The sequence below is a fragment of the Ctenocephalides felis genome, unplaced genomic scaffold, assembly GCF_003426905.1.
Source record: "Ctenocephalides felis isolate EL2017-DRISC unplaced genomic scaffold, ASM342690v1 CF-g0.4_SCAFFOLD_03570, whole genome shotgun sequence".
Lineage (NCBI taxonomy): Eukaryota > Metazoa > Arthropoda > Insecta > Siphonaptera > Pulicidae > Ctenocephalides > Ctenocephalides felis.
In genome coordinates, this window is record NW_020539724.1 from 5800771 (window position 1) to 5816992 (window position 16222).

Consider the following 16222-nt stretch of genomic DNA (forward strand, 5'->3'; position numbering starts at 1 on the left):
AACAGGTATGTGCCCCCCTAAAGCGTCGTACCTGGTCAAACGAAACGCACAGTGTACATCAGCCAGCGAGTTTGCAAACGAAGGCAGCTTAATAATATAAAGACTTTAAATTATTTTAAATATAATAAAGAAAATATCACTGCAAACTTATAAAAAAGTCAAAAACAAACCATCAAACAAAATTGAATCAAACAGTTGCCTCAACCGCCAAGTGTTTCTAAGAAAGGAGTCTGATTAAGCAGAAATGTGATATTATAACCTTCAAATCTTATAAACAATATGTATTGTCGCAGTGGAAAACATAGTTTCGCTTTTATCTGGATATTACAGTGTATATTTTCTAGTGTTGTGTTTGGTGCCGTGAAAAGTTCGGAAAATATAGATGAAAATTACGTCCGGGTTAACAAATGCTGTGAAATTAACGAACTCAAAGTTGAAGACAGATGTACCCATGTGAATGAAACTAGTGCCGGTAGAGAATCTTTTATGGGCCTCTATTGTTAAATTATAATATATATATATATATATATTTAAAAAAACATCAATATTATATTTAAAAAAATACCGTTAACCGAGTTAATATGTATGGGAGCGGTTTTGATCAATATATCCTACAAAAGTTCTAATTTTTACTCACAAAATCTAATCTATTAGAGACAAATTTATGTAATAATCCCAGTCCAAACAAGACCTTGGTTAAAAATATAAAAATTATAATTAATGCTACATAAAATAGAGATCATATTACAAAGAGTTATAAAAAGAGCTTTATAACTGATCAAAAATTTAAACTTAAATATTTTAGCAATGAAGATGAACATTTTTATCCATTTTTATAATCTACGGTGTCAAAGATAGAGATCATAAAATAGAAATCAAATTGCAAAGAGTTATAAAAAATGTGTCTATTATGAAACGTCCAAATTTTGAGAGCTTTATAACTTTAAACTTAAACATTTTTGCATAATCCATAACCCATGAAGTCAAAATTCTTATTCTCAAAATTTTTAATCAAAAGATATAATCTATATAGTCCAATAAGACCTTGGTTAAAAATATAAAAATTAGAATTAATGTTACTTAAAATAGAGACTATATCACAAAGAGTTATAAAAAATGAGCTTATTATCAAATGTCCAAATTTTAAGAGCTTTATAACTAATCAAAAGTTTAAGCTTAAATATTTTAGCCATAACCCATAAGGTTCAAAATTTTTATTCAGATGATATAATTTTTAGACTCAAATATATGTAATAATCTCAGTCCAAACAAGACCTTGGTTAAAAATATAAAAATTATAATCAATGTTACATAAATAGAGATTATATCACAAAGTTATAAAAAATGTACGTATTTTGAAACGTTCATATTTTTAGAGCTTTATAGCTAGTCAAAAACTCACCATTTTTTGGAAAATGATTTAGATAAAAAAATGAATAACCAAATTTCAAAAACTTCCTGCGTAATTAATTTCCAAATTATGCTTACAATTTGAATGATAACAATAAGAATAAAATTTTTCAATCAATTTTTGAATTAGCCTTATAGTTTAATAAATTAATGTGATTTTTTGGAAACTTAAATCAGGAACTTTCTTTAACAGATTTCTTCAAAGAACCAAGGAATAAAAATAATACCGATTTAGTTTTAATTAATATCTGATATATATATTTTATATCCCCACTCTAGAAATAAAATAAACAAATATTAGAAATCCTCTTATTGTTTCTGCAAACATTAGTTAAACTTGGAAGTAAATTTTTTTTTAAACCAACCAAAAACCAAAAATGTATTTGACTTTTTCTACAAATGATTTCAATGATTTCAATTTACTTACATCAATTACATCTGATTATGCAAAAACTCGTTACTCTACAATGGGTGATTCATTCATAACCCATTCATCGAATAGGTTTGGTTTATTGCAATACAAAAATACCAATTTGCTCTTTATATTATAAAAAAAAGTTAGTAGAGTATCATTTTCGTAATGATATACAGAATTAACGTCATAAATATATACAGTTACAATTTTATTGCCTTCGAAAAACACACTTGGCTGTAAGTGATAGGTTTCCGTTAGAGAAAGTAGAAAAAAAGGCTTTTAATCAAGATGTGTTAGAAAAACTAACTGCTGAAGTAGTATAAATGAATTAAGTAGATATGGGGTTAAGAAATAAATAATTTAATTTAATCGAATATGTAAAATCTGTCCTTTTATCAGAGAAATAATAACAATTATTAGAAATGATACGTGGAAATGCTAGTTACTATGTCAAGACTATGAAACAAATCTAAAATAGATAATTGTATTTTGTTATAAATTTATCATTTATTTTTTATAAATACGCATTTATTGATTTGAGTTTATAATTTATTTTAATTATATTTTTAATTATATTCGGGCTTATGAAACCATTCTGTTAACCATATCTATAAACAATTTCGAAATTATTAAGGAAGCACGTGTGTATAGAATAAAAAGATCAATTAGCAGAACATTAATAATTAGGCTTGCAACGAATAGTATATTCGGCAAAATGACGAATACCGAATATTCGGCATACCCCAAACACCGAATACCGAGTATTCGACATGCGTCAAAGACCGAATTTGGCGTTTTATTAATAATAATGTTATCAATTAAAATAATCTCCTTTAATAATTAGTCAAAAATCTTTGAAGTAGCATAAACATTGAAAAATCACAAACTTGAACGAATATGTCTTAATATATATTAACGGCTACTTACTTAATTTAACTGAAGGTAACAATATTTTATACCCTATTATAAACTGAATATATTTCCTTTAACTTTAACTGATTGTTAATAATTGTATTAAATTCTATTTCTTCATTAAAAATCTTAAAGTTAGTAAACATTACATGCGTTTGTTATTACATTCAGCAGTTATCAACTGCCAGCAATCTCTATTAGCATAATTATTATTCATTTTCTAAACAAAGTGTTTTGATGCAAATGGATTATAATTGATAATTTTAAATACTATGTTATTTTTTATATATAGAACTTTGGCAGCCAATTTTTACTGGTCTAAATGGTGAACAGAAGGTCCAAGTCAAATTCAAATTCGTCACCGGAATACCTCAATGTGGTTCAACGGAACAAAGGCATATTTATCATTATGCAGCCGTAAGTATATAATAATAATTTATATCTATTTTTTATATTTATTTTAAATAAATACATTTTTTAAAAGCGTTCTACGTAATTAGTTTCTAAACTATATTAACCGCATGAAGAAAGTATCCAGACTGAATCTGGAACTTTTCAAAAAAAAAAAATAATTGTAAATATTGAACAGAGTAATCTAATGTTGAAATTACTCAGAATAAATATGTTGAATCTTTGTAATAAAATTCGTCAAAGAGTATGTCAAAATTGAAAAGATTAAAAGACAATTTGGTTATTGAAAATGGGAGCTTTTTCTTAAATCCAGTTTACAATTAGCCTTGTAATTCATCAAATGAATATCGATCTTACAAAATATAGAACAAAAAAAATAAATTTTCCAGGGCACGACAAAAGCATTCTATTAGATATATAAATTTGTAAAACCAATTATGGTTACAATTTTTTAAGACTACAATTTATTAACTCTAGAAATAGAATATACAAATATTAGAAATCCTCTTATTGTTTCTGCAAACATTAGTTAAACTTGAAAGAAAATTTTAAAAGTAATAAATCTTACATAAACCGAATCGAGAAAAATTAATTTAAGTAAGAAAATAATTAATATGCTACAAGTATCTTCTTATTTTCACAAACTGTGATTTACTTTTCTTAAGCATATTAAACATAACTTGGAACTATTATAATACTGATAATATTCGTCAATTTTATTAGTAAAAAAAGAATTATTGACTTTAATATCTCTACTAGTGAAACAAACTGTATTCAATATTAATCTTTGTATTTATAAATATTTTTCCAGAGCTCTGATAAATTAGTACTTCTGTCTAATGGCAATTTAAGACATTATATTGATTATAATGTCGATAATGAATATTATTACGACGATGAGAAAGATGGATCATCTGAACCTACTTATTACGATTACATTCCTGGACTATATTGCATGGACAAGGTAAACCAAGATAAAGTCTACTGAAATATATCCGAAATAGTAGAAAAATTTAACCAAAAAGAAGCCTTTTTCAATCCAAGTACTTAAATCTCATTTCCAATTTCCAGATTATTAGCAACGACAATAAAACTGGTCAATATGCATCAGTGTGCGTACCAAGAGTAGAAACAGTATGGAAGGATCCTGAATTTTTAATTCACAAAATAATAAATCCTGCTCTGCACATACTGTGTATTGCAATATTACTGACAGTAGCAGTAATTTACTTTGTACTTCCAACTTTAAGGGATTTGGTTGGAAATATAATCACCACAATGTCCATGTGTTTGATCATTACTCAAGCTGCAGATCTGGTTAGAATTTACACCGAGTTTAGTAGTCATGTCAGTTTTATGGTTGCAGGTAAATTATTAAAGATGAAATATGTAATTCAATTCATCTTAATTAGATAAATAAATGATGGTTGTTTTTTATTCACAGATTCTGTGCTGTATGTAAGTTTGCAAGCTACGTTTTTCTGGCTGAGTGGATTAGGATATTACATATGGTCAACATTCAGGTAAGGAACAAAAAATTTACCTGATATATTAAAATTTATATAAATAATTTATAATCCAATATTGCAATAGATTAGATTTTTGTGCTCATAGAGAAAATTTATTGATTGAATTGATTTTTTTCCCCTAGATCGAGAAATGTATTCCTACGAGTAACAGATGGAAGAAAATATTGCTGGTATTCTGGCTATGTTTGGAGTTGCACAACAATAATGGCAGCCTTAGCATTATTTGCACATTATACATTAGATAATGTTAAAACTAACAATGCGGTTAAGGATACTAATCAGCCTACAGTCGGTCAGTATTAGATATATTTTTAATGTAACATGTTTAAGACAATTTGTGTACAAACAAAATTACTTGATTTTTCAGGTTGGCTTGGTATCGCCGTATTTTTCACACCTATTGCCTTTATAATTCTTGTCAATATATTCTTCTATGTTACTACACATAAGATTATAAGTAGGATGAGTACATATGGAAGGATACATCATAAATTAAAGAACAAGTAAGTATTATCATTCTTTTTAAAGTCATTTTAAAATACAGAATTTAAATTATTTAAATACAGAAGTTTGAAATAAATCTTCAGATCAAGTATGATTACATGAATTTGAAATATTTTATGCCATTTGAAAAGAATGTGAATTTGAAACTGATCATCTGATTTACAGAAAGATCTTTTTTACTAGAAGTTTGGCTATCTTGATCAGAATTAAAGAGCCTTAACTAAAGCTGTCTACAACATTTAAGAATATGTACCATAATCTACTAATAGTATTCATTTCTTCAGTTTCAGAATATTCCTATTTCTCTTCATAATCCTATCGATATTTTGGATGTCTATGCTATTATCCTGGCTAAATTTTCCACTACTATTTTACACTCATGTAATTATTAATGCACTACATGCACCAGCCATTTTATATGTCTGTGTTTTAAGTCAGAAACATGTCACATTTTTGTTACGAAAGTCATGCTGTTATGGACAAGAAGCAGTTCCACAGAACGAATGGGGTGATGAAATGACGCATATGAATGGCTTTGACTATTGAAAAAATATTGCCTTATAAATGTGATATTGATATAAATATATATTTGTATTAGATTATTTGTTATAATGAATTTACATTGTTCACTGATTTCCACCTATCTTGGCTATGATTTACCTCAACTACGATATAGTTAATTTTTAACACTAAAACCTAACATACACTTTCATATAACCAACAATCAAATTGTAATTGAATTATTATGAATTATGTTGTTTAGAAGTGATATATAGTAAAGAAGCAAGTTGTTTTGCCAATGGTCACTAATCACATTTTGTTAAGAACAAATTATTTAGAAGTTGAACCTCAATGAGCAACTAAATTGCTAGTTGAATTTCCAAGCAATCTCGAATAAGCAATTAGCATTGCATAAAGTGTACTTATTTAGAAGTTGAACCACAATGAGCAAATAATAGTATTAAGTTTTTAAGCATAATTTCTATTACGAATAAGCGTAATAACTTTGCGTGTTTAAATTATTTATATAGAATTTTATATTGCAATTTAAATCTAAGTCAATTTTTGAATGACTTTATATAATATTACATTTTATATTATAATGTTTTTATATTGTACATTATTGTAAACCGAAGAAATAAAATTTATTCATTAACATTTATAGCATTTTTCAGGAATATTGATTTAACTTAATGTCTTTCATGTTTTATTCATCTTTCTGATAAATAAAACACTAAAGCTATAAAAATAAATGACTAAATCTAATCACTTACTTGTGAAAACAGTTTTCCGTCCTTGCAGTGTATGAATTTTGATAATTGGCATCTAACAATTAGATGTGAGTCATCCAAAACAGTATTAAAAAACCTGCGTGTAGGTAACAATGCTTCTAAATCAATTAAGAGTTCTAAAAATCTTTCCAAATACCTAACAGTATATTTTGGTAAATCTTCATCAGTAACCTCATTTATTGAGTCAAGTACATTTAAAAATTTCATCATGAGACGCTGAAAGTAAAAAAGGCATAAAATAAAAATAATGACAGAAAAATTTTACTTTTATTACACTTTAATCAAGTAAAAAAAAATACCTGTAGAAAGCACCTTTCCCATAGCAGCTTTTCCAACATATCTGGTTTATCTTTTTTTGGAGAGCTTTATAAATTTTTCTCCATTTAGGTATTTTCTTTAACTCATATTCTCTTCTGCCTAAAAATGTATTGAATATATACAATAAATTGAAACTATAAGAAACAATAAAAAAACTGAGTCGTTGAATGTTAATTTACCTGGATCTAAACAGCACCACATTGACAAAGAGACCAATCGCTTAGTTTGTTCTCTGCACAAAGCAACTTCCATACTATTGAAGCAGTGATTCAAAAAAACTATTAAAGCTGTAGCTTCTTGCATAGCATTTTCAGTCTGAGGAGTATCAGCTAAACACGCTCTCAGCACTTGTTGAAAAAATGCTGAAAAAGCTTCTGGTCGTCTTTCAAAAGCTTGCCATGCTTGGACCCGTTCTCTGAATTTTTCATTTAACATAACGACTATGGACATCATGTGAGCATGTGAAGACTTCTCAGAATAAGTTGGCCATAAGTAATTTTCTAGGTATTGACTGAATTCAAGCATCATTATACGTCGAATTGAAAATTTTGTACCACATATTTCTCTTAAATATATGTCGTCTATTATGGAAGGATTATAAGGAAGGTGTGATCCGGCAGTACTTGGGGCCCAGAATTGATTAGCAAGCTTAAGAAATAAAATAAATATATTAGAAAATTTAAAAGTGTGGGAATATAATTTTAGGTTAAGCCGACATTAATCTTACCATAGTAATTTCATCCGCATTAATTTGATCCACAGTGACTGTGGGAAGTTTTGCTTTTACAGCAGTCTCTGCTTTTTCCATTTTTTATACTTTTATTAAACACTTTACAATAAAAACACTTATTCATGTAAAAGAAGTAAAAGAACTTAGATTTATTGGTTATGTTTATTGCAACAACTACTGAACTGATTGTCAAAAGCTTTCGACGTTTGTCGTAGGTGGCTCCACAGTAGGATGAAATTGATAATAAAGGCGCCATTTTTGAATTCAAAATAATGTTCTATCAATTTCAAATAAATATTTATTTTATTTATTTTTGTCGTTATTTATATATTTATTACATATATCCATATGAATACGTTCAAACACAACTAAGCCTTAAATTAAAACATATATTTTATAAGTTTTTATAAAAATATTTTCATACTATTAATTAAAATCTATCTGAATTGTTTTCTGTTATAGTCACATAGATATTGGTTTCTATTTTTACTATATTATTATTATTATAATAAACGCTGTCTGCTTGAAGGCAGATCCATGGGGTGAGAGTTCTTGTACTTTGAAAGAGCTGGTTTCTATCCCGCATAATACGCTTTCTCGCATATGATGCGTTTTTAGTTAGTTCCAAATAATTATAATATAACTATAAAATATAAATTTCATAGTATTTGAGTTCAAGTTGAAAAAATACATTATTTTTTAAATATAAAATGAAGGTTACATATACATAAGGTGAGATTACATAAAGGAGGATAGGTACATAAGTTGTCTACCCTTGGGTATTAACCTTTACATTAAATATTTTTAAAAGTACATTTATATGTATTAAAGAAAAACGGTATATTAAATCGAACATGTATAATAAAAGAAAAATTTTAACAATTCTTAAAAAAATCGCATGGCAATATTTAGCAATATGAATAAAGTTCCTATTACAGCTATGAGTCGATCAGGCTATAGTTTGACATTATATAATAAGTACACAGTAAGAGTAAGAAATACACGTCGTGTTATGAATGAATCTATTATCAAAACAAAATTATGTCGCAACATTTGAACAACAAATAGCTATTACCAAATAATTCTCCTAAAATAGAATCATCGCCGGTGGCCTCATACAAATGACGTCAAATTATTGACGAAATCGACGCGTAAATTCTTTTCGAATATTGTCTCTTTTTCTCCAGGATCTAAATAAATCGTTTTCACACGCATTTCACCTTTCTCCATCACTTAACAACCGTCTGCAGACGAAATGTCTAACATTAACTTTATTTGTTGGTTTATTTTATTAACAGGTTTAGATGTTGTAAATATGAAAGTAAAAGTCTTATTAATTCATGTAATAATAGATCGGTTTAATGGAGCTTAGTCCTGTGGAATAATAGCAGAGAACACTGATATAGCAGTTAACAGCTATAATATTTTGTTATATACTTTAGTTTACATATATACATTTGCTCTAGTTTACTTAATTATAAGAATATTACTAGAAACTTTGCAAAACATTATCATTAAAATATTGAACACAGTTAACTGGTCAAGACTACATAAAATACTGGGTGATCTATACATTATCAAATTTATATTATAATCGTTAACACTGAAGGCGATTTCTTTTAATATTAATCATAAGTTCTAAGACTCCCATTTGAAACTCAACAATCTCGTCTTCAGTCAGTGTTTGTAAGGAAGGTAGAATACCTTTAAAAAACGATATATGTCTATCTCCAATATCTCCCAAAATTGTTGGAGACTCTACTTCTGTCTTAACTTTTTTCCGAGCAGGACTAGAAGTTATTTCAGTGTGTTTGCAGAATTATTTTCCCGATCGCTCTCGTCGCTTTCAGAAAGATTTTTTGCAGGAACTTCCACGAAATTGAAATGCTCATTGGTAAGGGATGAATTTAAAGTGCTGTCTTCAGCTGATGGTAGTTTGAATGTGTTTTTTAGAAACTTTAAGTTTTCACTATATGTATAAGGTTTTATTGGGGTTTGTGAGTATTGTTCTTTTCTTAATGATTTGAGGTAGGCGTCTCGGATGTTTGTCCAACGTTTCAGAATTGCCCTCCCTGGGAAGAAAAAAAATAAATTTGTATTATATGGTAGCAACATAGCTCAGAGTCTTACTGATAAACTTGCAATCATAAGGTATTATCGAGTTATATGGAATGACTTTTAACTTTTTGAAATCGGTGCAGCCATTTTTGAGAAAATGTCGTCGATGGATCAAATTTGGGCACATATACAACACACACATATACAGACATATAGCACACATCCTTTTTCAAATTTCGTGACAAACTGTTCAGAATGTCTTGAATCGTCGAGGAAACGTAAAGTAAAAATCATAATTAGTAATCGAATTTTCTGGCAAAAAATAGTTTCTTTGGGAAGTAAATAAAGGTTTAATTAAGTTTTTTGATAATTATAAAACAGGTAAGCTTACATTAAAATTTAAAATAAATTATTATTTGAATAAATACTGCAATTGGATTTTTAGCATACGCTTCATTTCCCAAGATTAGAGAAAATAATTAAAACAAGTGTTTGTAAGGAAGGTAAATAATAGGAATATCGTTACAAAAATATTCAGTGTATGAAAAAATAATCAAAAATCAATTATATTATAATAAAATAAATTTTACCCACAATAATCATTCTTCAAGCTATCTTCAAAATTTTGGAAATCGCTGTTCATTGCCAGGCAGACTTCATTCCAAGCTTTTTTGCATTCGTTCCGATCCTTGTGCATGGAATATGATTTATCCCAAAGTACTGGATGAGCTTCTATGGCAGCCAAAAGTGACTCCGTGATTATTTCAAAAGATGCCATGATTAACCAACCCTTTAAACTACAACTTTAATTTTAAAATTACAACAATATATAAATTATGGATTAATTTTAGTGTAAACGAAAACACAATATTCACTTGCACGGTTTTTGTAGAGGAATGAGACGCCGGTCCGTCGCCGTACCGACGCCGGCTCGATATACCAAGGGCGAAACAGTGAAGGACAATTATAAAAAAATATAAAGGAATGAGCATATATCAATTTCTATTTGTTCAGAAAGCAATCAATATACAAAAATATAGAAAAATTAAAAAAATATATCAATTTCTATTTGTTCAGAAGCAATCAATATACAAATATATATAAAAATTAAAAAAACTTGTCTTATGAAACAATTAAATTTTTGCACACGTGCATGGTTTTAAAGAAATTTTTGAGTAACTACTTTATTATTATACCTATACCTACAAAATTTTCAATTTATTTTCAAATGAAAGAAAAAAACTTATGCAGTTTAATTTAATTCGTTTGTAATATATTATTCAAGATATTGGGGGCGTCCATTAATCACGTGAGTGAATTTTAAGGATTTTTGAACCCTCCTTCCCCCTTGGTGATATTCAAAATTACCTCCACTCTCCCCCACCAAACATCAAGTGTATTTTTAGGTACGTGAAAAAACTGTAATTTTTTTTATTTTTTTTTAAAGTTTGAACCTTTTTTAAAAAAATAGTAAAAAATAAATACACGTGATATCTTACTATACCCCTCGCTCCTCAACGATATTTTGTGATTTTTGTCAAATCCTTAAAAGCTCACGTGATTTATGAACGCCCCCTATGTATTAAGATATTTGGGCTAATAATATTAATATTTATATAAAATTTAAGTAAAGTTTGTAAAATTTGCTTTTCTTTAATGTTTTCAACTAGCTTTATTTTAAAAATCTATGACAAAATTTAAATTTTTCTACGCAGGTACAATTTTAAAAATATTAACATTTGTTCAAAACGAATTTGTCAATATCACATGAATTTTTTTAATAAAAAAAAATTAATAAATTACCTTTATAAAATTCTTCTATTTTTGAATAAACTCTTCGACCTTCAATGAATGTATAAACTGAAGCTCGGGAGCTTTGCCGGGTCTGAACGAATTCACACGATCACGGTTTTTATAGAACTCTGGGATTCCCAATCTTTGTTTATGTATATAATATATATATATATATATATATATATATATATAACAAAATCAATATAAAAAAATATCTTTAATAGCAACTACTTATTTGCACATAAACACTAAATGCTGAAAGTTGTTTAAACTGCTTTATTAATATATACTTAATTCATTTTATTTTAATAATTATGTAATTATATAAAAATAAAATTCACTAATTCAGTTAATATGTACATTTAAATTTGTAACACCAACATCCTCTTACTTAATAAGTTACAAAAATAAAATTGCACTTCTTATCATTTTAGTATAAAAATATTAAGGTAAAGCAATTAATATTTAAGTGATTTTAAAACACTATTTATTGGTTATATATAAATGTCTCAAAATCGTTTTCCCGTTTTAAAAAAAGAAAAGAAAATTATGTTTGAGTCCGATTTTTCTTCATATTTATAATAAGTTCCAAAACACCCATTTGCAATTCAATGATCTCATCTTCTGTAAGCGAATGCAAGGAAGGCAAAATTCCCCTAAAAAACAAGATGTGCCTGTCGTTTGCAATTTCCAAGAGATTTGAAGGTATAACTGCTCCTTTAGGCTGACCATCTTCTTCCATCTTCCTCTGCAGTATTTTAGCAGTTTGTTCCAATATTTGTCTACTACTATTTCCTTCTTCTAATATTAATTTATTCCTTTTTGGTTCTGGATTATCAGATTCAGCACCATCGTCATCTCCACTATTAGAGCAACTCTTTGATGGAATTTCCACGAAATTCATATCGTCGTTGGCGTATGAGGAATTAGATGAGGAATCTTCAATAATTGGGAAATTCACTGTCTTATTAAAAAATTTCAAATATTTTGCGAATGTGTACGGTTTCATTGTTTTGCAAAACCGTCGCTTTCTTAAGGATCTTAGATAGGAATCTCTGATGTTTGTCCATTTTTTTGGATAAGTCGCGCTGGAAGAAAAAAATTATAACCCCATTGTAAGTATACCCATGCTTATGTTAAATCTTTATATAAAATTTAATTTTATTGTCTTGAAAGGGATCGTTCAAGTATTACGTAAGCAGATTTATTACAATTATTACCCGCCCCCCACCCCCCTTGTCAGCAAAAGTAAGCAAAGCTCTTTGCCTTGTCAACCCAAAATAAGCAAATCAACAACCCCCCGCCCCCCTATAGTGCTTACGTAATACTTGAACGGCCCTAAAGGTTAAACACATAATTTTTCACCCTTTCCACTCGGATGTCGTGGCTCCGGCGACAAAATACGCGTTATTTTTTCAATTCGCGAGTGGAAAGGATTAAATGGCTAATTGATTTAAGCACCTCATACAGACTAACAGATTTTTACTAATACTAATATATTCGTTTTTATTTATTCATGCAATTTTTTAATTATTAGAAAATTGAATTTGATAAGAATGAATATTTTAGAAATAAATTGTTTCGTTTCTCAAATAATCAAAAAAGTGTATAAATGTTAAAAAAACTTCTTTGTTTTTAATAGCTATTACTAATTATGATTTTTAAATTTCTGAACTAAAAATCTTCTGGTTTACTTCATAAAATTATTTATTTCATATTTTAAAAACTTGTTGAACGTCTGGGGATATGCAATGTCGTCTCCTTCTGGACCAGGGTCAAGATGTTTGTTGAGTATTTGATTTGAAAAATGTTTAAGTAAAAAGTAAATTCCTATTAATTAAATAATTGTATAAAAGTATAATAATTCTTACTTCAAACAATAATACTGAGAAAGAGTACATACCATAATCCCAGAATAATGAGTAAATATAAATACATATTTGAAAACATTTTTTTTCAAAAGGAACACTCTTAGATCAGAAATTTAATATCTTTGTATATTAATATTTACATTACAAAAAATATAGTCTTACAAATTGTTCCTTCGATTTCTCATCATACTTTTCATAATCCGCGTTAAGCTTCAGGCAAATTTCATCCCATGCTCTCCTACTTTTATTTCCCGATAAGTGATTTAGGATAAATAGTGATATTTGTAACAGGCATATTTAATAAACTCTATATTAAATTTATTATTTGGAACCCCACATAAATGTTTGTTATTGTGAAGTCTGTACGAGCAGACACACGGCTCGTTGCCAGAGACCGTCGCGACGACGCGTCGGGCCGTTGCCGTTCCGCACATGGCTCAATATCCCAAGGACAGGGCAGCAGAGGTAAGGCGAAGGTCTCGGGAATAATACAAATAGATAGAAAAATATTTGAAATATTAAAAAATAAAAATAAATATAATTCAAAATCGCTGGCACCATCTGGAGAGACATAGCAAAAGATAGAGAGGTATGGGCATCTTTGGAAAAGGCCTATATCCAATCCGGAGTTCTGACCGACTAACTTTATACATCATGTAATATGTACATATTACTTAATACAACATATTCTGTATATACACGTTTATGTTATTTTTTTATAAGTAAAACTTCTTTAGGCGCGACTAGAGTGTAAGTTCGTACAAATGCTAAGATAAGATATTCGTACAAAGATAAGAGTCGAGTGCCAATGATTCGTCATTCGCTCTCGATGATATCATTTCTATACGGGTCGATTGTGATCAGTCGTCGTGTATGTGAATAAAGATCTGTCGTTGTATGCGTACCGGCATAAACGTTGTATGCGTACCGATATCAACAAGGAAATCGGCATAGATAAATACACATTTTAAAGTTACATCGTAGTTCAAATCTTGATTTAATGAAAAATGCCTGAATCAGAAGAATATTTTACCCTGTTCCTTAGAAATTATTTCTATATTATTCATAGTTTCTATAAATCTTTGAAGTTATTAAAATGAAAAATATTTTTTGAGCAAGACACATATTACAGCTGTTCAAAGAATGAGATTATATCGCGAAAAAGTAAAAAAAAATACAAGCAGTCAATGAATGTATGTTAATTTTAATTACATGAAGTTCTTCAAACATGATGAGTAAAGTTGCAAAAACAATATTTGTTTAGGCGTTGTTTAACATAATCCACTGTGTGAACGAGTATTATAGAAGTTATTAATCAGCAATTAGTTCATTTCTCTAAAGAAGGTTCATTTCCCAATGCTAATTACAATGACAAACCAATCGTGTCATGTTTGAAGTATGACTTCAATTACATTATTGTTTTTAAATATCATACATATTTTTAATGCTATTATAAATATATAATTTATAATTTATCATTATATAAATGTGTATAATGGTTGACACTAATAAATGTGTGCATCACGAGTGCTACCATATTACTAATAAACATTATTCAAAATTGTTATATGATGTATTTATTTTTACTGAAATGCCATCTTGTACAGTAGCAAATAAGTTTTACTTCAATCGCGTGTGAATCTTACGCGCACTCTTTTTTTATTCAAAAGGCAAGAAATAAATTCAGAATCCTCACAAGTTTATTTTTAATTGTAATTTTTACAATTACTACCTAGACTCGATCCGAGTACCTAACTCATTCAAGTAGGGCCTGCTACTATTGCGACCATACTGCTGCATTATAAATTTAATAATCACGTATTAAATTTGTTTTTTTTCTATATCTGCAGCATTTCAATTTCATGTTTATATTTTTTCATTTTATTTCATATTTTATTTTATTTTTCCTGGTAGGAAAATCCATGGCCTTCACCGCCAATACGAATGGAACGAGCTCTGCCGGATTCCTACGAATTGGAACGTCACGGCTCGGTTTTGTGTCGTCCACTGCTCCCGCAAAATTGTACGATCAGCATTTTTAAAAAATGATGATATTGGTTCCCAAACCAGGAATAAATCATCCAAAGTCGAATAAAAACACTCACTAACTAATATAAAATTAAAGCTTATCTCAATTTCATTTATTGTCAACACAGCTGTGCACCACATCGGCTTTGGTAGTGTATTTAAAAAAAAAATCCACAATTGAAAAAAAAAATTTAAACATTTCACGATTTTGGCTAGGTACTAAAAATACACGTAATATTGGATGGGATAGGGGAGATAGGATAATTTATTAAAATATCAACACGTCTCATTAAGGAATAAAGGTTCCAAAAGTCCTTAAAAATCGATCACGTGATTATTAGACGCACCCTTATAAAAACTCTTCAACTCAAAGAAAACAATTTATATAATTCTGTTTTTAACGCGACCAAATGTGTTTGGAAAAACATAAAACTCATAAATCTAACTTTTATATCAATGAAATAAATACAGGATAGAACAATCTATAATTAATCTTTATTTACAAAATATAAAATACATCCCTCTGGCAATTATAAAAACTATTATTTTAGCTACAATGAAGACGATTTCTTTTAATTTTTACAATTAATTCTAGAACACCCATTTGAAATTCAAGAATTTCATCATCCGTCAAGGTGTGCAAAGAAGGCAATATACCTCTAATAAACGAAATATGCCTATCATCAGCCTGATTAGTTGATTTAGGTAATGTTGGTTTAGTCTGTACAATTTTTGGTTCACATGCACCAGTTTCTCTTAAATCATTACTTGTAAAATTTATATCTTCTACTGAATTGTGATCATTACTGGGACCTTCTTCATCCGAGCAGTATTGTGTGGAAACTTGGATGTAATTAAAATTTTCGATACCGGCTGAAGAGTTAGATAAACTATCTTCTACAGGTGGTAAATCAAAAGACTTGTGCAAAAATTGTAAGTGTTTGGCATAA

At 28.4% G+C, this 16222-nt stretch overlaps 3 protein-coding genes across 3 annotated transcripts in view; 1 reads left to right on the top strand and 2 right to left on the bottom strand.

Annotated features, from left to right (window-relative positions):
• The window catches only part of LOC113382820 (RNA helicase aquarius), a 41470-nt gene extending 33779 nt beyond the window's left edge, over positions 1 to 7691 (bottom strand). The window contains 5 exon segments of the mRNA XM_026621060.1: positions 6456 to 6689; positions 6773 to 6820; positions 6823 to 6890; positions 6971 to 7439; positions 7519 to 7691. Of these exon segments, the coding sequence (XP_026476845.1) occupies positions 6456 to 6689; positions 6773 to 6820; positions 6823 to 6890; positions 6971 to 7439; positions 7519 to 7599 (900 nt within the window). The 5' untranslated portion in view covers positions 7600 to 7691.
• LOC113382997 (probable G-protein coupled receptor Mth-like 5) lies at positions 280 to 5727 on the top strand. The gene is made up of 8 exons (XM_026621254.1): positions 280 to 472; positions 3030 to 3154; positions 3960 to 4112; positions 4220 to 4514; positions 4593 to 4671; positions 4800 to 4969; positions 5045 to 5180; positions 5466 to 5727. Exons 1-8 carry the CDS (start codon positions 280 to 282, stop codon positions 5725 to 5727), a joined length of 1413 nt encoding a protein of 470 aa, XP_026477039.1.
• A 1627-nt stretch (positions 7692 to 9318) lies between the features above and the next one.
• LOC113383139 lies at positions 9319 to 10357 on the bottom strand. The gene is made up of 2 exons (XM_026621387.1): positions 10174 to 10357; positions 9319 to 9593 (listed from the first exon to the last, which is right to left on the bottom strand). The coding sequence occupies exons 1-2, from the start codon at positions 10355 to 10357 to the stop codon at positions 9319 to 9321; spliced, it is 459 nt and encodes a 152-aa protein (XP_026477172.1).
• Between the last annotated feature and the right edge of the window lie 5865 nt (positions 10358 to 16222).